At 37.2% G+C, this 27,843-nt stretch overlaps 1 protein-coding gene across 5 annotated transcripts in view; it reads left to right on the plus strand.

Moving 5' to 3' along the window:
• PIEZO2 (piezo type mechanosensitive ion channel component 2) overlaps positions 1-27,843 on the plus strand; it is a 442,052-nt gene that overhangs the window by 147,190 nt on the left and 267,019 nt on the right. For all 5 annotated transcript variants that reach the window (XM_077899942.1, XM_077899943.1, XM_077899939.1 and 2 more), the window contains exon 3: positions 11,049-11,174. In XM_077899942.1, coding sequence (XP_077756068.1) covers positions 11,049-11,174 — 126 coding nt within the window. The remainder of the gene's footprint in view (positions 1-11,048; positions 11,175-27,843) is intronic.

Genomic DNA, 27,843 nt, shown 5'->3' on the forward strand with positions numbered 1-27,843 from the left:
AACACACAGGAAATGAAAAACAGAAGTTGTAATAAAAAATATTTTGAAACCAAAAGAAGACATCAATGACAATGGCAGAAGAGGTAGCAACAAGAGCTTTCCCTCCAGAGCAGCAGCTAAAATTCAAGCAAAAATAGAATAACTTTTTCAGAACTCTAGAAAACCATGAAAGATTTACAGCAACCAAAGAAATGCTAAATAAAGAAAAAAGGTAGGGACGCCTGGGTGGCTCAGCAGTTGAGCGCCTGCCTTTGGCCCAGGGCATGATCCTGGAGACCTGGGATTGAGTCCCACATCAGGCTCCCTGCATGGAGCCTGCTTCTCTCTCTGCCTATGTCTCTGCCTCTGTGTGTGTCTCTCATGAATAAATCTTTAAAAAAGAAAAAAGGTAATTTAATGGCAGGATAGCGATTTGTCATTTTTATTTGCTTTTTCTCCATGCCCAGCTCAGCATGTTGGCAGTTCTGAAGACAGTTGCCAACATTCCCCATGTGGGACCCTGGTCCCTCATTCCAGGGGGAGGAGAGCAGACCCATGCTCAAAGAATTGTATTTGTATGTTCTTGTCTGTCTGGGGCTGCCTGAAAGGCTGATGCAAGACACTTGTTTTACCTAACTCAGAACTTACTGAAAGTAGAGAAGAGCATGCATTTCTTGAAAGTTTGTAAAGGAAGTTAACAACTCACAGTTGCTTGTTGCAGAAGATTACAGCTGAGGCAAACAATAGAGTGCTGAAAGCCTGGGAGCAAAAGCTGAAAAAAGAGTTTCTTTGGGAAATTATGGCATTCAAAAGTGCCCATGTATACTGAGGAGTATAGAAAGTCATGCATGCCCAGAACAGGAGGCATATTCTGAAGAGGCCTAAGAAGACTCCAAGTTTTCACTTTTGTAAGATCTCTAATCTCAGTGCAAGTACGAAAGTGTAGGCTAGGGCAGAGTTGTAAACAGCCTACCCTCTCTCCCTCTCTCTTTCACACACACACACACACACACACACACACACACAATCCCTGATATTCAAAAACATTTCTGTGTAAACACTAGTGAAAGACAACGCAAAGGAATGGACTATACATGGAAAAACATACAGATTTCATAAAAAAATAGTCTAGAAAAGTAACATGCAGGAGTGCCTGAGTGGCTCAGGGTGCCTGAACATCTGCCTTTGGTTCACATCATGATGTCAGGGTATGGGATTGAGCCCTGTGTTGGGCTCCCTGTGCAGTAGGGAATCTGCTTCTTCCTTTCTCTCTCTGCCCTTTCCCTCCCACCCCACTAATGCTCTATTGCTCTCAAACAAGTGAATAATAAAAAATCTTGAAAAAAGTAACATACAGGTGTAGCCTACAGTAATCAATAAAAATAAATTCTGAAGCAGAAGAATCTGATTTCCAGAATTATCACATGGTAATAGTCAAAATGTCTAGTTTTCAGCATATAATTATTAAGCATGCAAAGAAACAAGAAAACATGACCTGTTCACAGGGGAAATCAGCAGAAACCTTCCCTGAGGAAACAGACCAGACATTGAACTTACTAGAAGACTTTATGTTGCCTGTGTTGAGTATGTTCAAAAAGCTAAAAGAAGCCATGAGGAAAGGAAATGAAAATAACTTCTAATCGAATAGAGAAAATCAATAAAGAGATGGAAATTATAAAAATATAACCAAAAAAGAAAAAGAAATTCTGGAACTGAAGAGTACAATAGTTGAAATGAAAAGCTCACTAATAGGTTCAAATTTCAGATTTGAAATTTTATATATATATATATATATATATATAAATTTTATATGTATATAATTTCTCTCTCTCGATATATATCTATATATTGATATATATCCATATAGATATATATATGTATCTCTCTATATATGTATATATATATAGAGAGAGTGAGAGAGTGAGATCATGCACTGAATAATAAGAGAATGCATATTCTTCTCAAGTTTACATGAAATATGTTCCAGGAGAGATCATATGTGGGGCCATGAAAGAATACTCAAGAAATTTTAAAAGATTGAATCATATAAAGTATTTTTCAAATTATAATGGGATAAAGCCAGAAATGAATAATAGAAGTAAACGTGGAAAATTTGCAGATAACGGAAATTAAACAATGCATTCTTAAACGTCAATGGGTCAAAGAGGTAATTATAAGGGAAACTAGGGAACACTTTAAGATAAATGGAAACAAATGCAATATACCAAAATTCACTGGATGCAATAAATTGAGAGAGAATTTGCTGGAGAATCAACAAAACTCAAAGTTGATTCTTTGAAGAGATCAACAGAATTGACAAACCTTTAGCTAAATTCACAAATCTAAGGTTCTGAGACAGATGAAAATAATAAAATCAGAAATGAAAGTGGAGACAATACTATCAGCCTTACAAAGTTAAAATAATTATATGTGAGTACTGAGAACAAGGGTATGCCAAAAAATTAGATAACCTACTTGAAATGGTGACCTTTCTAGAAACATGCAAATTACCAAAATTGACACAAAAGGAAACAGAAAATATAAACAGATCTATAAAAGTAAAGAATTGAGCCAGTAATTAAATGTCTCTCAACACAGAAAAGTCTTGTACCAGATAGCATCACTGGTAAATTCTACCAAAAATCTGAAGAAAATATAACACCAGTCCTTCTCAGACTTTTCCAAAATGGAAAATAGTAGGAGAGAACACTTCCTAATTTATTCTGTGAGACCAGAAACAAAGCCAAAGACAACACAGGGGACAAATAACCACCTGAAGTCCAATATCCCTTTGAATAGAGATGCAAAAGTCCTCAGTGAAATGCCAGTGAACAGAATCCAACAGCACTTTAAAAGGATTGTACATTGTGTACAGATGGAATTTATTTTAGCATGCAAGGGCGGTTCAACACAAGTACATTAATGTATGCACCACATGAATAGGACAAAAAGGGAAACAAAAACATAATCACCTCGATTGAACTCAGATTTGGCCACAAAAGAAGTGATTAAGTTAAAATGAAGCCATTGGAGTGAGGCCTAATCCAGTCTGTCTGGTGTTATTTATATTTATATAACACCTTTATAGGAGACATTTGGGCACACAGAGATACCAGGGATGCATGTGCACAGAGAACAGACCATGTGAGGACACAGCGAGAAGACAGCCACCTGAAGGCAGCAAGTGAAACAGGGAGACCCCAGAAGAAACTAGAAATTGCTGGCATCTTGATCTTGGTTGTTTTGTCTTCAGAACTGTGACAAAACAAACTCTTGTTGTTTAAGCCTCCCGGTTGTGTAACTTTGTTTTGCTAGCCCCAGAAAATTAATGCATCTGCTTTTACAATTGCTACTCAACATTGTACAGCAAGTTCTGGCCAGAGAAGTTAGGTGAGGAAAAGTAAGACTACCAAATTGGACAACCAAAAGTAACACTATCCTTGTTTGAAGACGGCATGTTCCCATATATAGAAAATTTCAAAGAATCCATAAAAATAATACCAGAGCTAATAAAGAAATTCAGCAAAGTTTCAGGGTGTGAGATCAACACACAAAAATCAGTTATGTTTCTGTACATGGACAATGAACAATCTATAGGAGAAATTAAGAAAACAATTCCATTTACATGAGCTAATCAAATAATAAAATAACTAGGAATAAGTTTCACCAATGTGTTAAACATGCTGACAAAAATTAAAGATTTAAATAAATGGAAAGACATCCTATGCTTATGGGTTAGAAAACTTAATATCCTTAGGATATCATTACTACCCAAAACAAACTATAGATGAAGTCCAATCCCTATCACAATCTCAATGGTCTTTTTTGAAGAAATAAAAAAGCTAATCCTTAAATTCACATGGAATTGCAAGGGGTCCCAAAGAGCCAAAACAGTTTTGAAAAAGAACAGTTTCAGCACTCATACTTCTGCTTCCTGATTTTAATACTTACTACCAAGCTATGGTAACCAAAATATAGTATTTCTATAAGAATAGAAATGTAGATCAAAAAAAAAAAAAGAAATGTAGATCTATAAAATAAAATTGAGTGTTCTCCAAAGAAGTTATGCAAATGGCCAAAACAAGTACATGGAAAGATGCTCAACATCAGAAGTCATTAGGAAAATGGAAATCAAAACCACAACGTGATACCATTTGATATCCACTAGAATTATTATTATTATAATAATTTTAAAAATCAGAAAGTACCAAGTGCTGACAGAGATATGGAGAAATTGAAACTCTTGTATATGGTTTGTAGGAATATAAAATGGTGCTACACCTGCTATGGAAAATAGTTTGGCTGCTCCTCAAAAAACGAAATATGTAATTACCATATGATCCAGCAATTCAGTTCCTAAGTATGTTCATAAAATAAGTGGAAAAAGTACTCTAACAAGTACACATACATACACATTCATACCAGCACTATTCACAGTAGTTAAGGTATTTAGATACAGAGTATTTAGATACAACTTAAATACCCATCAACAGATGAATAAATGAACAAATGTTCATACATACAATGGAATACTTTTCAGCCATAAAATGATGAAGTACTGACTCATAGTACAACATGGATGAACCTTGAGAACATTAAACTAAGGGAAAACACTCCAGACACAAAAGGCCCCATACCATATGATATTTATGGGAAATATCCAGAGATGGAAAGCTGACTTGTGGTTTGCAGTGGGAAGAAGAAGACGGAATACTGAAAAAGTAGCTGCTCAGTGGGTGCTTTGGAGTGATGAAATGTTTTGTAAAATAACGGCAATGTGCAACACTGCGAAAGTACTAAATGCCATTGAATTTTTATATATCTTTGTGTATATATAATATACATATGAACTTATATATATGTGTTATATATATATTTAGGAAATATTGCTAATACATATATAAATATATTACCTTAATATATATTTAGGAAATATATATATTCAGGAAATATTGCTGTAAGGGAGTACATGACAAGTAAAACCCAATTATTCATATCACATAATTATACATTATTTAATCCTTAGTTGTCCCTAATGAAAGCAATAAAAGCTACAGTAGGATTGAGAAGAAATCAGAAGACTAATTCCCTTGCCTTCTGCTTACATTTATTTCAAACTTTTCATTTCCCTTAAAAGGCTAATAAAATTCAGCTTCCTTAAGTAACTGACTACATGCCAAAACTATATTACGTCAAAAGTTAGAAAAATCTAAAGAAAAAGCATTTTAGAATGAAATGCATATTTTAGATACAGTGTGTGTGTGTGTGTGTGTGTGTGTGTGTGTGTTGACTTTTTAAACTTTTAAGCTTCATTTTTTTTTTATTTTGGCAGTTCCACATTTTTCCCGAGGGCGTTTTACAGGGGCAGCGTTCGCTGAGGTTTGCAAGTCAACATTAGAAACACAGGAGTAAATATTCTGAGCTCAGAGAGAGCCTGGGGAGAGCAGCAGAGGGCAAGACAGGTAATGCCATGGCAGAAAGGAGTGGGCTAGGAGATGGATGGTTTCCCATGACCCCACTTTGCCTGAAAGATGCGTTATGTACAGTTTTTTTTAAAGATTTTATTATTTATTCATGAGAGACAGAGAGAAAGGTGCAGAGACATAGGCAGAGGGAGAAGCAGGCTCCCTTTGGGGAGCCTGATCTGGGACTTGATCCCAGGACCTAAGGGATTAAGACCTCAGCCAAAGGCAGATGCTCAACTGCTGAGCCACCAGGTGTCCCCTGTACAGGTTTTAATGGAATCTTCTCTTAGGCTATGGAGAAATCCCTCTTTTCAGTATGGGCATGTTGAATGTTCGACCTGAAAGATACTCAGTTTATGGTATCTCGATATTTTCATTGAGTGTCTCACTTTTCCTGACCTCAGATTAGTAATCAAGTCATTTAGGCTGCGGCAAGTAGTTTTCTTACCACTAAAGAAGGATTTTAGGCTGAAATGAGATAATGTAAATTTTGGTTAGATCTTAAAGATCTGTGTGTGAATTTACACATGGATACTTAAGTATAAAATTATAGATTCCATATTACATATATATTTAGTTTATATATATTATGTAAATATAAATCTAAAATTTATTTATACATACATAAATACATAAGTATACCACATATCTATCATGTATATGTTTGCCACACAGATAAATTTTATTTATGTCTAAAGTCTTAGAGTTTCAAAGGCCTGGGGGCCTGTCTAATCAGCGTTGCATAGCCAGAGGCAGACCGAAGGGCCAGAATGTAGGTCCTCCAGTCTAACATCACCTAGTCCTCCCCAGAGAAGTGTTGCAACAGTGTACTCTCCAATTTACAGAACAGTTTCACTTGAGGATTATTCAAGGTGTCTATCATTTTATTGATTTACTCTTGCTTGTTAATACCCCATTCTCATTCCTATTTCCTGAGTCCCCATATGAAACTACACAAATGTGTGTGTGTGTTTTTTAAGATTTTTATTTATTTATTCATGAGAGACACACAGAGAGGCAGAGACACAGGCAGAGGGAGAAGCAGGCTCCATCCAGGGAGCCCAATGTGTCCCTCGATCCCGGGACTCCAGCATCACACTGGGCCGAAGGCAGGCACTAAACCGCTGAGCCACCCAGGCGTCTCCACAAATGTGTCTTTTACATATATTAAATATACATAAACACATTTGTGTTAAACATATCTCTTGTGCTCTTAATTTATCTGAGTGTTCTTTGGTCTGTGTCCATTTTGTTTCTTATTATTTGTTTTTTTTTAATTTTATTTTTTTAAAATATTTTTTATTGAAGTTAAATTTGCCAACATATAGCATAACACCCAGTGCTCATCCCGCCAAGTGCCCCCTCAGTGCCCATCACCCAGTCACCCCAACCCCCCTCCCTCCTCCCCTTCTACTACCCCTTGTTCATTTCCCAGAGTTAGGTGTCTCATGTTTTGTTGCCCTCACTGATATTTTCACTCATTTTCTCTCCTTTCCCTTTATTCCCTTTCACTAATTTTTATATTCTCCAAATGAATGAGACCATATAATGTTTGTCCTTTCCCAATTGACTTACTTCACTCAGCATAATACCCTCCAGATCCCTCCATGTTGAAGCAAATAGTGGGTATTTGTCGTTTCTAATGGCTGAGTAATATTATTTGTTTTTAAGATCCACATATGTTGTTCTTCTTGTATACACCTAACGGTTGAACATATTACAAGATACACATTCACCTCATTTTTACATATTCATCTCTTTAGTGGCAGAAAATTGGAATATCACCAGTTCTACTCCAGTTCATTACAGACAAGGATGTGAAAAATGTCATGACTCAAGTCCCCTTGATAGACCTGTTGCAAAAATTTCTCTGGAGTTTATAACTCAGTGTGATTGTCAATTCAGAGACTTAGGCATACTTAAGTACTGACCTCCAGGAAGACTGTACCAATTTCATGCTACTAACAAAACATTGGTTCTGCTCACAAAACCCCCTCAATATTATGATTTTGTTTTAAAGATTTTATTTATTTAATTGACAGAGAGCACACACAGAGGGAATGGGAGAAGCAGGCTCCCCGCTGAGCAGGGAGCCAGATGCAGAGCTTGATCCCAGGACCCTGATCATGACCTGAGCTGAAAGCAGATACTTAACCTCCTGAGTCACCCAGGCGCCCCTCAATATTATGAATTTTTATAATTTAATCTGATGGGTGTAATGTCTCTATTAAATGTCTCTACAGTTTTAGTTCCTCCGTATATACATAGTGCCTTCTCAAGTTTTCCCTTGTAAGATGCTCATTTAGATGTTTTGCTCTCTTTTCTGTTGTTTGACCTGTCATTTTGTTAATATGCAGGTATTCTTTATCTATTTGAAATATTAATCTCATATTTAATCTTAGATATCCCAGTTAATCATCTGTATGTGAATGTTATTAATGGTGGCATTTGTTTAATTTTCAGTTTTAATGTGGTCAAATTCATCTTTTTTTTTTGGCTTATAACTTATGTTTTGAGTCTTATTTTAAAGGCAATGCCCATGGAAAAGACACAGTTATTCTTCCATATTTTCATTTATTGACTTTAGAGTTTTATCTTTCACATTTAGGTCTTTATTCACCTGAAGATCACCTTCGTGGCAGGGATCTAGCATTATTTTTATTTTTATTTTTTTATTGAAGTCATTTTGTTTTATTTTGTTTTGTTTTTTGAAGCCAGTTTTTTTAATCTGCTAGATAGCCTATTCTCTTCTTGACTTGTGGGCCAACTTTAACATTTATCAAATTCATATACGTAAATTAGGGTTTTTTTCTGAACTCTATGTGGTATTCTATTTGACTTTTTTCTTTTCTGTAAGGAATCTAAGTTCCTGTTTGTTTTATTTTTTTAAAAGAATTTATTTTATTTTTTATTTATTTATTTTTTAGATTTTATTTTTTTTTATTTGGCAGAGAGAGAGCACGAGCAGGAGCATGAGCATGGGGAGCAGCAGAGGGGGAGAGAGAAGCAGACTCTCCACTGAGTAAGGAGTCTGATTTGGGGCTCAATCCCACCTGAGCTGAAGGCAGATGCTTAACCAACTGAGCCACCAGGCATCCCCCGTTTGTTTTATTTTAATTTATGCTTTTATAGCATACCTTAATCTTCTATTAGGACAAACAAACCTCACCCATTTTTTTATCTTACTTTTCAAAATTTCAAAATTGGCTTGGCAATTCCTAGGTTTTTGTTTTTTTCCAAATATATATATATATATATATATATATATATATATCTTTTAAGATTTTATTTATTAATGAGAAACACAGAGAGAGAGAGGCAGAGACATAAGCAGGCTCCACGCAGGGAGCCCGACGTGGGACTGGATTCTGGGTCTCCAGGATCACGCCCTGGGCTGAAGGAGGCGCTAAACCACTGAGCCACGGGAGCTGCCCTCCAAATATATTTTTAAATAAGTTTGTCGAGTTCCTGAAAAATTCCTTTCTTATATGTTTTGAAATATGTTTGTTGGTGGCCTGAAGATTTCTCCTGGCATTTAATTTGAAATTAAATTGAATTTGTAGACTAAATTTGGAAAAAATTGATGTTTTTGTCATATGAAGTCATCTCATTCATGAATGTTGTGTATTTCTTCATTTATTCAGCTCTTTTACTTTGTTTTTCTGTTGGGTTTTACAGTTTTGTCCATAAAGGTCTTGTGCATTTTCTGTTAAGTTTAATTCTTACAATTTTTTTTTCAGTTCAGGTTCAACCTGTAAGATATGTTTATGTGTATATAATTTATGACAAGAGATTGGTTTGCACTATTGATTATATGAACTAAATATATAGTTAAGCAAGTCCAAAATCCATAGGGTAGGCTTTCAGGAAGGGAAGAAGTATGGTCATGGGAAGTTGAAATTCTTGGGCACAGTCTGAAGCTACTGTGCACAGGTGACAGTTTCATTTTTCTTTCTCATACTTTCTCTCTCTCTCTCTTTCTTAAGACTAGTTTTCAAGACTTCCAACTGGATGAATCTGAATCAGGCCTGCCCAGATTATCAAGGATAATATCCTTATTTAAAGTCAATTGATTATGGACTTCAGTCATATCTCTAAATTCATGGCAACATCTAGATTAGTATTTCAGTAAATAACCAAGGGACTATAGCCAGCCAAACTGGAGTTATTGCAATTCTTCATTCTTTTTCTTATCTTATGACAATGGCCAATTTACCCAGTGATATGTTAAGTGGTGGCAAGGATAGCAAGTGTCCTGATCATTCTCGGATGTTAATGTATGTGTAAAATTCCACCACAAACAGGATGCTTGGTTTAGTTATGGTATAAATCCTTTATCACAGACAGGATATTTTCTTTTATTTCTAGTTTATTGAGTGTTATTTTCTCTTACCATAAATAAAATTTTAACTTTATAAAATGTTTCTACATCCATTTAGAAAATTATGATATCAGCCCACTGGTATGTGACTTACACACATACATTTATTAATGTTGAATCACACTTGTTTCTCTGTGATAAATAAACCTTAGTCTATTTAGGGGGGTGAGGCAGGTATAGTTAACACAAAATATTTCATTAGCTTCAGGTGTACAACATAGTGATTCAACTTTTCTATGTGTTATGCTCTGCTCACTACAAGTGTGACCAACGATGCAATCACATCATTAACTATATTCCCTATGCTGCGCCTTTAGTCCCATGCTTATTTTTCCATAACTAGAAGCCTGTATCACTCTCTTTCACCCATTTTGCCCATCCCTTCACCCCTCTCTCTTCTGGTAACTACTAGTTTGTTCTTTGTGTTTGTAGGTCTGATTCTACTCTTATAAAGCCTAGCTTATTTTTTTTTAAAGCCTAGCTTATTATGATGTGTTACACAACCTTGTTAGTTCAGTTGGTTAGCAGGTATCTTTTAATAATTTATGTCTATGTTCATAAGCAAAACGGGCTTATGATTCCTTTTTGTTTTCTACCCTTATTTTATTTTGAATTTGTTTATTTATTTATTTTAAAGATTTTATTTATTCAAGAGAGAGGGAGAGGCAGAGACACAGGCAGAGGGAGAAGCAGGCTCCATGCAGGGAGCCTGATGAGGAACTCAATCCCAGAACTCCGGGATCATGCCCTGAGCCAAAGGCTGACACTCAACTGCTGAACCACCCAGGCATCCCTTATTTTGAATTTAAAGTTTTTCTAACTTTGTAAAATGGTTTAGGCAACTCCTCTTCTTTATCTACTCCCTGAAACCACTTTTATAAGATAGGGGTTGTTTGTTCTTTCAACTTTGGCAGAACTCTTACAAAATTTTCTGGGCCCGGGTCTATTTTTGGTTCCATTTTGTGGTACTTTGTCATTCAATAAGTAGGAAAACATATTTCTTTAACATTGAATTTTTAATCCATATTAGTCATATAATTTTAGAAAGGGAATAAGATAGCTTTACCATTAGACTAATAATTAAGAGAGTAATTGTTACACTTCTAAGTGTGTCTATATAACAGATTAGGCAGAAATAGGATCCTTGTGGAATTCTACAAAGGTCAGAGTGAGTGTGTTGCATCTGAAGCTCCCTCATTGTCTCTGTGCTTCTTACTTTCTAGGACATACGGGCCGGTTATTAAAGTCTCTGTGCTTCACCAGTCTTTCCTTCCTGTTGCTGCACATCATTTTCCACATCACATTGGCTAGCCTGGAAGCTCAACACCGTATTGGACCTGGTTACAACTGTGAGTATTATGGTGATTTTTTCCTTCAGATTATATGTAAATAAACCTATGTGTCATAATGGCCATAGAAATCTATACACCAATTACATGATAAAATTCATGATCATTCCTGGTCATTTGGCAATCTGTTCTATAGATACATATAAAGAAACTGTCATGGAAAATAGTGAGTAGTGTAATGCAAGCAACTTAATTAGTGAATCTTCAACAAAAATTAGATATTAGGCCTCTATCTGTATGCAAGACATTATTACTGGGCTTAATCTAAAAAATCAAGATTTATATTAGTCTCTGGAGCATACAGTACAGCTAGGCAAGACATGTATAATTTCTAGCATGATTAATATGAGTACAAAAATCAAATAACATTATATGACTATGACCTCAATCCTATTCTAGAGCATAATGTAAGATTTCATGTGTCTTTATGGGAAAAGTGTAATGACACAGTTTCTTTGTTAGGTGGGAATTTTTTATTGATACTTATAGAAAAATAATGTCTTATATGCATTATGTTTTGAAGTTATGATCTGACAATGTCAACATCTATATTCTTTGTCCGGGCAGCATATCATGTTTCCAAAATCAACCTGCTATTAATAAATTCGACTTCAATTTTTTATAGAATGTTTGATTGTCATTTGAAAAAAAAAAGAAGCATTTCAAGTAGATGGAACATAATCCTCATGTTTTAAGTTAAACCTAAAGAAACCCCTGACATATTTGAATTAGATTACAGTAAGTTTTAAATTGTCAGTTTTCCTCTGAGGAACCCAGTTGTGAGTTTTAAATCTCCTGATCTCTCATAAAGGCAAGCACAAGTAATAGAAAGTAAACCTACTCTTCCCAGTAAAATAACAAAGATCAAAAATTCTTCATGGGTCAAAGACTTTTTACAGAAGTATGGTGAGAGATCCTTTAGTAAAATCCATATTTATAAATTATTCAATATCCTTCAGCATATAACTTTTAGAAAGCTACACTTCAGAGATATAAATTTAGTATTCATTTTGGCCATTTTATTGAGTTCAGAATTCATTGGATGATAATGCCTATCAAAATGGTTTTGTTTTAAAATCTGTGATTTAAGATGTGGCTCTTGTTTTTTAAGTTGGGATATAATTCATATACTATAAAATTCACCTATGTAAAGAATACAGTTGAGTGGTCTTTAGAATGCACAACCTTTGCCACTGTCTGATTCCAGAACATGTCCATGCTCCCCTCCCCATGGAACATTTATTCCCCATTCCCTCTCCAACCAGCCCTAGGCAACTACTAATTTACTTTCTGCCTCTGTTAGATTTTGCCTGTTCTATACATTTCATCTAAACAGAATTGTACAATATGTGACCTTTTGTGTCTAGCTGCCTTCACCGAGCATGATGTTTTGAAATTTCATGTTGTAGCATGTCCTACAGGACTCCAGTCCTTTACATGGCTGAATAATATTCCATTGTTAAGATGTGGCTTTACTATTTGGTGAAAGTCACTTCGTCATTCAAAACTTGATAAAATAAAATGTTTAAATAATGGTACTTTAGTTATATTATAATGATACAAAGCAATTATTGTATTTGACCAGTTTCAGATTTTTTGTATTTAGTAGAAATGTTAGCAGCAGTATTTTCTTATGTTTCTCAATCACAAATCCTTTGGATAAATGTTAAGAAGGCATTCCTGAGATAAGGAAAGACTTTTTTAACCAAAAATGTTGTCTGAATAAAAGACTGTTTCAAGGATAATGAGTTATTCATCACTGGAAGTGTTTAATCCCAAGATATTTTACAACTCATCAGATTTTTAAAATTTGAGTTTATAAATATATATCTTGTCCATTTCTACTAATGAATTTAGATGCTGGGTGATATTGTGGAAACAACGGTACTTGGAGGGTATCTAGATTAGGAAGTGCAATTCCCCATTTCTTTGACCCAGAATCTAGGCATTTCTAATTTTTATTCAAGGTGATGATTTTTGGGGTGTCTGGCTGACTCAATCAGAAGATCACACAATCTTGCAGTTGTGAGTTCAAGCCCCAAGTTGGGTATAGAGATGACATAAATAAATAGAACTTTAAAAAGGATAATTTTACACATTTAACAAAAATAAAAATAAAAATGTAATATGAAATGTTAAAACAATATTCTCATTCCACATTTATAAGTATATTTACCCTATGTATGGCCTCCCCCATAAGGTACAGACAGGTGGGAAGACATACATACTTACACACATACACACAAAAATTTGTTTTTCTCTTGTCTCCTCTTTCCCAGGCAAGGATCCAAATTACCTGGCCCCTTTGAATGGGTCCTGAATTAATGCCATGAAGAAGTCTGCACTTCTCAGTGGTGAAGGTGTAGAGGCCATCTGGAATATAATCAGTAGTCAGAGTTGACCTCTTGACATAAGCATTCCTTACAACTCAGTCTTGGGGAGTTAACTCTGCCTTTCCTAACCTCATATCCTAAGTATCTGGCTTCCAGATACTAAGATATTTCCATGTGTCTCTCTCAGAGATATTTTTATTTGTGCACAATTACCATCTACTGGCCGCCTTCTCTGCAGTGAACTTGAATATGTCCTGATCTCATACACTGTCCTCCCTCCCTTTTTTGATATCCCCATATAAAAATTCTATTCTGTTCCACAGAGAGCTGATATAATGGAAGTCATAATAGTAAACTCTATTTCTACCAAGTTAAATTCGAGTGTGAAGTTTATTCCTACAAAAATTAATATTCCAATTTGCAGTTACAATATTTTTGATGAGGTCACCAAGAGAGAAGGGATGTGTTAAAGACTGAGTTAGGAAAGAGGATGTGAACCCTTTACTTTCAGTCTCAGGCACCTTGAAAGTGAGCTTACAGAAATCATAAATTTCCTCAGAGAAACGAGTGATGCATGTAACAGCATTGGCTCATCGGGAGTTACAGATTTTTTTGGTCCAGTTTCACGTGTAGTATTTAAAAGTAATACATTCTTGAAAAGGGATAAAAGGGAAGGGCAAACAAACTTCAGAGCTTTGCAAACTATGTTAGTCCAAGATTGACACAGACCAGGTTTTCAGCCTCGAGCATTTTTTAATGATCAAGTTATATAAACTCCAGAAAATACTGTGAGAGTGGGTAATGGAAACACTGACTTTTAATTTAGAGTTGACTTCACTTCACTAATGTTATTGTTCCTGGAGCATTTGGAGTTTTGATTATACCATCAGAGTTGTAAACACAAACTCAGTAGTTTGATATCCCACATTTGAAGGGGAGCCTTTTTTGGCATCTGTAGACACAAAGCAGCACAATTTCAAACAAAAAGACAAAAAAAAATGTCTTGGCCAGCAGGACTGTGCAGTTTGAATGCTTTCTCTCTGTTTAAGACACTGGTAAATTAAAATGCAATAACCCACACAGGTCAGATTTCCCAATCATTGAAGTCATATTCAAATTCAAGACCACCAAGTGCTCATTTTTTATGTTTAATTTTATTTTCCTACCTACTCCTCTCCCCATTTAAAACTCACATACCTTCACCCTCATTAGAGCAAAAGCTCCCAGGACCCCTCAGGAATCTAAGTCACATATCGGGGGACAACAGTAGCATTTATAAATATTGAGTCATTGAAAGTTCTCATTCCCCTAGAGCCCTGTGAATATTAACTGGCAGTAGTAAAGATTTTTTCAAAATGGCCTATTTAGTTTCTGACTAGCTGGCAGGTTTGTTAAAGGTACCATTGTGCAGACCTGAAACTTAACTCCCCATTCCCTCTTTCTCTCTCTTCATTTCCAAAACGGTGCTTATAGGTAAGTGAGGAAATCTATGGGGCAGGAGGTACCTCTGTAAATTTTCCTCAAACATGTGTTGTGCCGCTTACTAAAATATTTTCATTCCATCAAAACTATACTTTTTAAATAAATAACTATACTATTTAAATAAATGTAAACCCGGTTTCAATTATGTCATTACAGATTCCATAGAAGTAGTTTGTTTGACTCACTGGTGGATGTGTGGCAATGTTAGTGAAATTTCGGGGCCAGTCTGGATCCTTGTGCTCTGCTAAAGCATGTTATTGATTGAAAGAAACTTTTGAGTCCAAAACTATGAAGAAAAAATTTGTGGTGATAACAGGTACTATTTGTAGAGCACCTACTAACTGTCAGACCCCAGGGATTATTATATTCCTTTTCTAATTAACGATTCATTTTTTGTTGTTTTTGTTCTAGATGAGCTTGAACGTTCTTAAGTAGGGCACTCTGTACACATGACCCAGTTCCATTCTCTGAGCAAGTCTTTGGGGTGGGTCAGGCTGTACACATGGACAGCTGTGTACTGCCTGTGGGGTTCCCTGAGGAGGGGGGTGGTAGCTGCCATCCACCCTAGGCTCTGAGCACTGGGCTGGCAGCCTCTTCCAAGCTGGATTAAGCTGGGCACAGGGGATCATTTTTTTTCCTACAAAGAGGCTGTCTGCTGGCCAAGCCTTGCCCCTGTGAGCTATATTCCCAAGGGAGTTGACTTTCTTTTGAATAAATGCAGTGCCTGTCAGCTGGTGGCGCTGAGGTAGGGATGAAGCTAATGAGTGATGAAGGAGGGGTGAGGGTAGCATTGAGCATGACAGTGAAGAAATTGACTCCAGGAGAGCAGGTGATTCACCTAAGCTGCCTTATGTCTGAACTGGATCTGAGCACTGACCTTCCTGGCCTTCCACTTTCTTTCCTTTTATTTGGGGGAACTCCTTATTTATCACCTGCTTAGGGTTGTTTCCTCCATTGCACTTCTTAGGACTTTGGATTAGTCTAGTATCACAGGACTTGAAGATGTTTCTGATATGTCCTTCCAGTATTTCCTTTGCTTCATTCAGTTGTAGTATTCACAGTTAGAGTCATTTCCCCCTAAGGGCAGACTCCTCAGATCACCTGCTTTCTACCCCTTTAGGAGGAGGAGCATCTAGAATTCTGATTTTCCTCAGTAGGAGCACAGGGCCCTGAGCCTAGAAGCCCATTGACCAAGGGGTTATTATAGGCTTTAATAGTACTTTATCCTGTTGCTCTTCTGTGCTCATAACATATGAGGGTCCCCGTGCTGAGACCCAATGTGTGAAACATTAGCATATGATGAAAACACTGAGGGACAGACTTGGGCCTGGCAGTTCAGCATCTCACCTTGATGACTGTGAGGTGGAGGCTTAGAGTGAGCTTTCTGATAGACACTCTGCTTTTTGATGCCAGTGCTGACTCAGCTTTAGCACATGTAGCCAGAAATTCCATCAGTTGTCGTACTCATCACTAATTGTGTTAATTTCAGATATAGACCCCTAGATGTCCAGAGTCACCTGATGAGTCCATCTTTGTATAAATAATCCCTATGGATAGTCTTTATTTTTCATATTTGACACAATACTGTGAAAGAAGAGTTAATATTTATGAAGTGGGAGATAAAATAGGTAAAAGGAAACTAACTCTGTGCTTGCTTTAAGAGTAATTTTTTTTAGAGTAATTTTTGAAGTCACTTTCTGCTGCTTGCTTTCACATGGAAGGTGGCCTGGAGGCCCCAGGAGACAGCATCTGGAAGTGCCTTGATTATCCTTCTTTTCTTCTCTTCCCTGATAGCTTCCTGAAAGGGCATAGTGCCCCTCAATGCAACAATTAGAAAAAAATCCAGAGCAAGTTGATTCTCTGGTCATTTGTGCTGGGGTGAAGGTATTGGTCTAATTTTCTCTTAACTAAAATAGTCTAAAAGCATCTGGATCATCCATATACCTTCCAATCACATCTATTATAAGTGCAGTTATCCTTAGGTGTTATTTCCCTCAGCCCCTGGTAATTGATGCAGATTGCTTTTTCCATCCCCCAACACACTTAGGCACGTGCCAGCCTGTGATGGAACCTGCTGCTCAGCTCTGTGGGCAAGGAAGGCAATTCCAGTCTAAGACTAATTTATGATCTGTAGTCCCTGGATGGGAAGCATTGCTGAAAGAGAACTCTGGCAACCTGAGATTTGATGGAAGCTCCTTTCTTGGAAGAACAAATACAGTCAGTTTTTCCTGCCAAAAGCCAGAATTCTATAGACAACAGGGAGGATTGAGAGGATGGCAATGCACACATGTGGAAGAGAAACCCCTTCAGGATGAAAATCTCTTAGGCCAGTACCTGGTCGATATCCTGATTTCTCTTGGAGTACTAGGCATGCAGTGCTATTCAGTTTTCAGAGTGTTTTTCAAACAGAATATAGCATTTTATTGGGAGAAAGACTTTTCAGAAGAATTACTTATATTATTCAATATAGGAATAAATGTAGGATCTTATGTGACTGTGGGCAGGTACTCATCTGTGCCTCAGTGTCCTTGACTATAAATCTAACAGTCTACCATCTCAAAGGGTTGTTGTGGCGGTTCAGTTAATACAGTGCATGTTCCTAGAACAGTGCCCGACCCATAGTAAGCGCACATTAAGTATAAGCTATTATTATTGCTGTTCATTATTATTAGAGGAGTCCAGTTTCTTGCCCAGGGTTATGCACTACTGCAAGGTAACAGAAGTGCTCAGAACTAAATCTTGTCTCCAAATTATACTCACATGGATGAAACTTTGAAATTATGAAATGTAGGAAACTTACATGGTACCAAATAATTCTCTATTTCAATCTTTATCCTAATTTCCTACTAATTCTGTTATATTTGGATTTATACCCCTTCCACGCTGTGTGGCTGAAGCCCTGGATAGTAAGGTGAAATGGTGCTGGTTGGAAGGTGGTGTCAATGACCTGCATGTTTTATGACCTGCCAGTCTCCTTCAGCACTTTATTTCTCTTCTTCAAGAGCACCCTCCTTACCAGCCCCATGGCTACAGTTGATCTGGACTGGTGAATACATTACTGTCCTCTCCCCATTCCCTCCCTGCCACAAAGCTTGTCACCCACCCCATACCCTCCAGCACAGAGGAATAAGTACTAATATATCATTCACTATTTATTACCCTTTCTATGTTATGGAATTTTAGACAAGACAAAGGATGAAAATGTTAGGAAGAGAGGTGCTAACTTTCTTCTTTCTTTCTTTCTTTCTTTCTTTCTTTCTTTCTTTCTTTCTTTCTTCTTTCTTTCTTTCTTTCTTTCTCTTTCTTCTTTCTCTTTCTTTCTTTCCTTCTTTTTTTGTGAACTAACACTTTACTCATATTATTTCACTCAAATCCTCCTATGTCTCTTAAAACAGACAGGCTCTCACTAGCACGTTACTGACAGTGACGTGAGGATCAGAGGTGGGGAGCATCTTGCACTAGGTCACCCAATTAGTGGTAGTGCCAGATTTCAAACTGAGGTCTTCTGTACTCTATAGCTCATATTCTTTTCAGTGCCTCATGCAACCACGTGGGTGTGCAGGGAAAATTTTATGGAGAAATTGGGCTTTGGTTAATTCGATTCTGAGAAATCAATAAGGTTAGAATACATAAATTTGGGAGGATCTGCTTGGGGAGAGGGTAATTAATCTGGCATAGTCACTCTACATAAAGCATTAATGGTTGGTAGTATGTTTTACTTGGTAAATATTGGCCTTTAAAACTGCCTTCATCCCCAAGAGTGAGCAATGTGGATTCTACAGGCCTGCATGTTTGAGTGCCTAGGGGCACATTTACCAGGGGAGATGCTTATTTTTTACTCCTGCCCGACCCACTGCTCCTACCTGCCTCACTTCTGGTGGATCCTGTGTCAATTTGCCTACAATGGACACCTTTTGCTCTGTGAGTGGTTTTAATCTGTATTCTTCAAGCCTGAGAAAATTAGAGGTGTTTTTTTTTTTTTTTTCTGAAGATGTAAATCAGTCAATAAATCAACAAAAATATACGGGATGCCTTTTGTGTGTGGAAATCTCTTTGCCTGAAATGTGAACCCCTGAGATCCAGGATCCTGAGGCTGTTTCCAAAATGACACATAGTGTAGTCTAAGCTGTTCTCTACACCGCAGTCTTTCAACTATCTGAAGGCAGCAATGATGTCATATCTAAGTGTTTTTTTCAGATCTGTCTTGAGTCCCTCCCCTCTGCTATCTGCTCAGCTCCTCAGGATCTTGTGTGTATGTTTAGATAAGAAAGCATCAGTGTCTTATCAGTAGGGTAGCTGCGGCTCCATTAATGCCAAAAATTATGAGGCTGTCACTTTCCTTGTTCTAGAAACAGTCCTTTTTCCCCATCAGCTAAAATTATGGGTCTGTCATATTATATATTTGCCATGTAGATCTTTTCTTACCTAAAATACCCAGACTCTTTCCTGTGAAATCCAACTTTCCTTAAGGCAGATGTGCCCCTATCCTTGCTTTGGGATTTTGATTCTACTTGAGTAGAACTCTTTCTTTACCATATGTCATCCCCATCTCATCCCTAAATGAGGTAAAATTGTCTGTAGCTCCTGGCACAGATCAAGCACCCAGTAAGTCTTATTTTCCTTCACTCTTTCTTCCACCTCACCATATCTCACACCCTGCTTCTCCATCATTTTTTTAAATAACATCGTGTTGGTTCAAAGTTTTGCTCTAAGTCAGTATTGGTAATAGCTTCCATGTCTAATTGCTCCTTATATAGGTCAGTCACAGTTTCTGTGTAATATTTCAATTCCTCTTAATTCAGCAAGGTGCTTGCTATTTTACTCATTTATGGATAAAGAAACTGAGCAGCAACAGAAGAATTAGGTCCTGATTAGATTAAATAACAAAGTGAGAAATGTGACAATAGCATGCAGGGTCCCGAGGATGGTTCTGGCTCTCTGAAGCCTGTTAGGATGCAGGTCAGTGGGCTCATCTAGACAGAGGAGGAAGAGGTACAGCCAAGGCAGAAAGACGACCTCACCAGCTTTACTTCTCCCCACTCCATGGGTGTTGTTTCTGCTTCCATTCCCCAATCCTGCAAAACGCCAATTCCCCATCTATATCTTTGCTTTTGTTCTTCCCCTGGGGGACTGTTCTTACCCATACCACCATCCCATTCCTTCACTGGACCCACCCTTCTGTACTGAGCTCCTCCTCCAGGAGGCCTGGACCAACTAGGTCAGGTGCCCATCTGCTTCCCAAGTGCTCTAAGCATTGGTCACTGGTCTTCTGGTGCTGAGTTATAATCACTGATTTTATATATTCTTCCATTAGAGTATGATCATAATGAGGGCAGGGACTATCACATTTTGTTTATTTCTGTAACCCGAGACCCGAGTACCTACTGCAGTGGCCCATAATGTATAGTATGCTGCCCCGTATTTATGTATTGAAGAGAAAAATCAATGAATTAATAGCCACACACACACACACACACACACACACACACACACAAGAAATGAAAATGTGACAAATAGGAAAGGGGATAACTCTTGTTTTGTGACCAATTTTCAGTGGAACCCTACCCATCAAAGATCAAAGTGGCTAAGCCACCAATGAGAACAGCTGTCATGCACAGCGTCCCCTCTGCCGGGAGCTTACTCCCCTAGCTGTCTCCCATGTGCCTCCTGAAGATCCGACTCTTACAGTTGTTGCCGTTCCCCTCTTTTCAGTTCAGGAGGAAATACAAGAATGATCCGTTCACTTGAGGGCTTTTGTTTCTGCTTAAAAATCATATACCAAATGAAGCAACTTGGTATTGATTTTCTTTGCAAAAGGAAGTCTAGATTCCCATTTGGATTTGGGAAAATTGGGGATGAATGTAGAGAAAACAAGGCTGGAGATACCAAAGGGGTGGGGGGAAGAGGAAAGAGCTGTGAGAGGTGGGTGTGCTGTAGCAGAGAGGCCTCATTAATAATTAGGGAGGAAACAGAAGCCTGTGAAGGATAAAAGGCATACCATTCTCCTGGAGCTCATTGCGCCCAGCCCGTGCCCACTGGTCATTGCTGTAAGATAAATCACAGGGAAGGAAATTTAAAATGATTTGGAATCGATTGTGTTTGCTTAAATAACAATTTCCCTAACCTCGGTTTCATGATGCAGCATTTCTAGTGTAAATTATTTACCATAAAAGCACTAAGGCAAGTCTGTGTGGTATGGGAGTAAACTTAACTTCAAAGTGATAGGCAACATAAAGCTATAATTGTATGTTTTGAAACTCATGGTGTAGCGGAAGGATATTTCAAGGGCAGAGTGGAAGCAGCAGAATTGGGCCACATATTATCATGACATTTCAGACAATATTAATCGTATGACACAAGTCCAGTCATTCTTCAGACTTACAAAACTGATACATATCTTAGGGCTTTGGTAGGTGGATTCATAAGTGAATACCATTTCTTCCTATAAACAGAAATTTGGACTTAGAAAATCCCTCTTGATTTCATGTATTGAAGATATATTTCAAGGATGCAGAAGCTCTGCAAAGACGTTACTAATGTAATTTCTCTCTTACATTAATTTTTAGAGACATTTAAACATTTCCTGACATTCCCATTGTGGGTTATGGGCATATATAGAAGATATTACATAGAATATAAATACTCTAAAGTGTTATGATACACTTACAGAGAGATGTTTTGCATAATTGCTTTATCATTTATTTTCTGAAAAAGTATTTGCTTTGCAAACGTGTCACATCGATAACTATGGTTTAAAATGCTTTTCTTTAATTGTCTTTTTAAAAAAGATTTAATTAATTAATTTATTTGACAGAGAGAGGGAGCACAAGCCTCAGGGGCAGTAGGCAAGGGAGAGGGAGAAAAGCAGGCTCCCCACTGAGCAGAGAGAGCTCAATGTGAGGCTTGATCTCAGGACCCCGGGATCATGACCTGAGCCAAAAGCAGATACTTAGCTGACTGAGCCACCCAGGCACCCCTTCTTTAATTATCCTGCATGGTTATTTACTAATAATCTCTAGTTTTTGAGCAAGCAATCATCTCAAAGGGCCCCAAACCATTGTTAAGAAGCAATGCAGTGGAGGAAGTATCAATGGCTGGTTTCCAAAAATTCTTACATAGTGATTCTGTCTTCCTCACTGCCAATGGGGTAACAAAAACCAAGCCAATCATGACATATAAACTAGACTAATCTAATCAGGATAGAGCATGCACAGATTTCCTTCTTTTTAGTTTTGCAGAATAAGAATTTTCTAATTGAGAAATTTAAAAGAATGCTACATTTAAATTATAATGATGATAATTATTATATTTTGCATTGTCAATTTTGAAAATATTTTCCATAAAGTAGATACCTTAACAATCACAAAGAAAATTAGTTTTAAGTAAGTTAGGATTTTCATAATCTCACAATCTTGTCACATATTAATTTATTTGATAACTATTCATTAAATCCTTACTGTATGCATTTATTCTGTTGGTTGCTTATCAGATAGCAGCCAGTAGATGCCACAGGCTCTGCCCTCATGGACTTCACAGTCTGCCAGTGGAAGGTAGTGTCAGACAAATAAGTGAGTGACAATAATAGAGTGTGATAAGCACTATTATTAAGGTGATACAAAGAACTATTGAAATATACATAGTCTGTACCTACTTTAGCCTGGGATGGGAGGCTCCCTGAAGTTATGTTGAAGCAGAAACCCAAAGTGTGAGTACATTTCCTTAAAATCTATGTCCCTGTGACTGACATTAAGCCTGGGTCGCCTTGATGGAAATCGGAACTCTTTTTTGCCATGTGCTATGTTTCCACATTTCTATACCATTTTTATAAATATTTCATTTCTGGCATAATTTTTCTTCATGTTGGTACGTAAGACCATCCTAACTTTTTCCTTGGAGGGTTTTGATTTTTGCTGTTCAGTACTGTTGGTGAGCAGTTATACATGCAAATCTGTTGTTTACTTCCTTAGGATAAATTTCCAAGAGTAGAATTACTATGTCAAAGAATTTAAATTCCTCTCCTGAAGCAGATTGCTTATCAATGTGCTTGTACCTTTTGGAATAAATTATGAATGGATGGATAAATAGATAAGTAAATAGCTAGCTAGCTGGTAGATAGGTGGGTAGATTTTTAAGGATGTATCATAGACTTTGAAGCCTTGGAACACCGTGAGGCCTCAGAGAAATCCTCACTCACAGCCTCATTCTGACATACACATGGCCAGTGAACACATTAAAAATGCTCAGCATTAGTCATTAGGATTATCAAAATCATACCCATGATAAAATACTACTTCACACCCACTAGGATGGCTGTAATGAAAAAAGGCAAGAAGATAACAAGCATTGGTGAGGGTGTGGAGTAATTGGAACCCTTAGACACTACTGGGGGGAATACACAATGGTGCTGGAATATAATTTTGTAGTTCTCTAAAATATAAAACATACCTCATAATTGGCAATTCCATTTCTAGGTATATGCTCAAAAGAATTGAAAGCAGGTGTTCAGATACTTATACATGAATATTCATGGTTATGGTATTCATAATAGCTAGCCAAGGATGGAACAAAACCCAAATATCCATCAATGCGTGAATGGATAAACCAAATGTGGGGAGGGAGCAATGGGGGATGACAGTTTAATGAGTGTGGGATATTCTTTTGGGGTGATGAAAATGTTTTAGAAGTAGAGCGAAGTGATGTTTGCATAATGTGATGGATGTACTAAAGGCCACTGGATTGTTTACTTTCAAATGGTTAATTATAAGTATATGAACTTCATCTCCACAACGGAAAAAAAAATAAAAGAGTGTACCATATTCACTGAAATCTGGTCAGCATTTGAAGAGAACATTTTTGCCACCCTACTAGATGCTAAATAACCCAATGCTCTTTCTAAAAATAACTTTTGGTAAAAGCAAACATTTTCCCATATGTTTACTATTTATATTTGTTTTTGTGGAAGACTTGCTCATATTATTCTCTATAAATATATTTAACAGGTTCGATTTGTAAAGCTGATTTTTGTTAACTTTCATTATATTGAGTTTTTTATGTTTATAATTATTTTTTTAATATTTTATTTATTTATTTGATAGATAGAGAAAGTATGAGCAGGGGGAAGGGCAGAGAGATAAAGCAGGAGCTTTATTTTTCGCTCCCATCGAGCAAGGAGTCTGATGTGGGGCTAGATCCCAGGACTCTGGGATCATGACCTGAACTAAAGGCAGATGCTTAAATGACTGAGCCACTCAGGCGCCCCTCATATTTATAATTGTAATCAGTTATTCCTATTTTTTTCTTAGAGCTTCAATGCTGTAAATTTAGAGCTGATATTTGTTGTATTCCACTTTTTTATTTTTTAACCTGCTAAGATATATGCAATTCTTTAATTTATCTAGAGTTTATTTTGCATAGAAACCTTGGAGGATGGATTTTTTTCCCAAAATATCTATTAAGTTTCCCATTACCTTTGATTAAATATTCCTTTCTGTGTACCAGTGGGGTAGCTTTACTCGTGAACAAGACACTCTTCTCTAATGCCTGGTAGAAAGGTGGCTTTTTCAGCACATGATAGAGTCTGTTTCTTTACTACAACTACTTCTCTTGCTGCTTCTCTTTCTCCTGCTTTCTGCTCCCCTCTTCATGCTTTTTTTTTTTTATTGTGAAACTTGAAGCTCTATTTGTGGAAGATTTTGAATAAGCCTGAAAAACCAAAATGCAGGTAGAAAAATATAGATTCCCAATGCAGATAATACCCTGAATTAGCAACTATTGATATGCTCAATCACCTTTATTTCAGAAGAAGACATAACTCTGTGTCTTAATACAAATTGTAAAATTGAGAAATAGTTTCTGGTAAAGGTAACATTATACCATATATTTGCAGATCTTCTCACCTTTCATTTATAGGTGTTTTGTCTGTCATTCTTCCATGAATTATGTCAGTATGGATAAGTTTATCTATTTGGGAGCAACAGAAGATAAAAGTAGAAGAGAAATAAAATGTTTTCCTTATTGTTATCTAGTGTAACAAGTTAATGTGGAAAACTATCTATGACTTTTTCCAGAAGTTATGCATCTGGTCAAGATCTCAACTTTAAATTTGATATGTGTTTGATGCAGTTCTTCAATTAGACTCCAGGCAGAGATATAGAAATGTTGCTTTTAGTTTATAAAGTGCTACTATTTAAAGAGCTATCTGAAGTCTCAGTAAACTGATTCTTTCTGAAGCTATTTCTACAAGACTCTTGATTGAAGGAATGTTTGTGAGGGTGTTTATAGCCCCAGAGCCAAGTCTAATATTTTAGAGTCCACTAGATGATTGAAGTGTATGCGCTTCTTGATAGAATGGAGCTTTCACGGTTGTTACAACAAACAACCATCAGCTTATATAGCTTAGAGGGCAAAGTAACCACTTATATTGCTAATATGTACTCATAGAATGTGGTCACCAGAAAGGATCTGTCCATTGAAAGAGGGTTGTCTCAATATACGTTCAATAATGGACACATCGTAGGAATGATGCTGCATCTCAGGCTGAGTACTGAAAGTGTGTCAGTGGAGGAGGGAAAGTAAGAAGGAGGGGGCAATGTGGCACAATGGTCTGAAGCACAAAAGTCTGGTTCTTCTGCCATCGTAATAGCTGAGACTGGTTGAAAATCAACCATGAATCCCAAGAAGAAGAGCAAGGAGTGAATGAAGCCTGTGTGTAGCTCCTGGACTCCAAGTCCAGTGGACTCCTCACTCCACTCACTCACTGAACCAAATGAGAATGCATTGTAAGGAAAGGCTGGCTGTCAATGGGAGGCTCTGGACCCTGGGAAGGAAGGCAGTGGGTCCCCAGGAGAAGCTGTGGGCCAGCAGAGGGGAGAGACCAGTAGAGGAGCAGGAGGGCAAGTGTTGCAGATCTGACCTACCACACCCACATGGATGTCCACTCCCCTCAGAGGCAGGGCCAGGCAGGTGACTCTCTTCTCTGAGAAGATGAGGAGGGCTTACATCTTTGTGGAAGAAATGAGATAAAAGCCACATTTCTCTCTCTCTTTCTGTCTCACACATGCACACACGCGCGCGCGCACAAACACACACACACATCAGCCTGGAGGCAATTCTTTTGCACTCCTTTTGAGGCTCTTTAATCGAACAGAGCATGTAGGAACAATTCTAATTCAGTTGCAATTTAGGGGATGAGTATAAGCCTACAGTATAAAGAGTTTGTTGTCTCACTCATGCAATTGATTATAACCTTTGGTCATAGATTATTGGATGAAAAAGTGTGAATGTTGTGAGAATCAGAGTACATACCTGGATGGCTTTTCACACAGCCTAAACAGTGAGTGGCTCACTTGAATTTCTGTACATCCTTCAGGGAAAGCCAACACTCTTCAGTGCTGATGTTTGGTTGTGAGACATTTTAGGGAAAGTCCTTGTTTTCTATTCCTTTGTTATTTGTTTCAGTTTATTGTCTCTTAGACACGAGAGCCATGTGGCCATATTGACGTTTACATTTAAGGTTGGATAAGTGTAGCCTTCTATCATTCACAAAAAAATCCTCTACTGAACTCAAATTCTCTGTGGAGTTAGATCCCCAGCAATGTAATTAAAGAGAGCAAAACTGCCTGTTTTAATCTTTAACTTAAGAGGATACCTGGAAGCACCATTCTAAATGGAATTTACTCTCCTGGGAATTGTATTCTCTGTGTGCCAACTCATTTTTAAATATCTATCTCCACAGGATAATGGGCTCTTCTACCCAGTGGAATGTTACAGATTATCCCATCCAACCTTTTCACTCTAAGGAATAAGCAAACAGAGACATAGTAATGATATGACTTTCCCAAGGTCACTGAGAGCTGATTGCAAAAATCGCAGTAGGACACCTCGTCCACTGCTCATCCAATAAAGTTTTTGAGAAAACTGAGAATATAATTTTAAAATTAGGATTAGGGCACTTTTTTTGGTCTGGGTTGTCAATGCAGGAATAAAAAAATGCACACACAGTTGGTTTATGAAAACCAATCAATTAAAACTGGATGCTTACCATAAAGTTAGAAAATTCATTTTGGGGGGCCATAGCCATATCATTTTGGGGGGCCATGGCGATTCATTTTGATATGGCCATAGCCATATCATTCTTACTACTGATTTCTTCTTGATGTCAATAAAGGTGTTAAAATATACTGTGTCTATAAATGACATTTTTTAGGGCTAGAAATACCACACTTCATGTTTTAAATTATTTTTTAGAGTCTGAATGAAGATAAGTAATAGTATAAAGACAATAGCTTTTAGGCTAGAGAATTCCTACTTCTGTTGTAGAATCTGGCTTCAGTGTTCCTTACAAAAAGGAAATTGGACGTATAAGAAGGTTTGCTTTTAACTATGATGTAGCCTTTTAAAGCTATGTTTAAAACATTTTAAATGAATTCTGCAGCATTAGGTTGAATAAAACCAATTTTAATATTTAAAGTACATACTAATATTGTTTTGGCATTTAAAGATTTCCTAATTTCAGAGCGACTGGATAGCTCAGTTGGGTAAGCATCTGCCTTTGGCTTAGGTCATAATCTCAGGGTCCTGGGATCAAGCCCCACATCAGGCTCTTTGCTCTGAGAGAAGCCTGCTTCTCTCTCTCTCTCTTTGACTGCCACACCTCTGCTTGTGCTTATGTGCTCTCTTTGTCAAATAAATAAATTAAAGATTTCCTAATTTTACTTAAAAAAGATATAATGCTTACTATATTAGAGCAATAACTTAAACCAGAGGCTCTTAACTAAGTCTAAAATTCTTCTGACTTTCACTTTCTGCCCTTGGACAAGTCACTGTTCCTCAGCGGACTTTGTGATTTCCTAAAA

Source organism: Canis aureus, chromosome 6, assembly GCF_053574225.1.
Source record: "Canis aureus isolate CA01 chromosome 6, VMU_Caureus_v.1.0, whole genome shotgun sequence".
NCBI classification, from domain to species: Eukaryota; Metazoa; Chordata; class Mammalia; order Carnivora; family Canidae; genus Canis; species Canis aureus.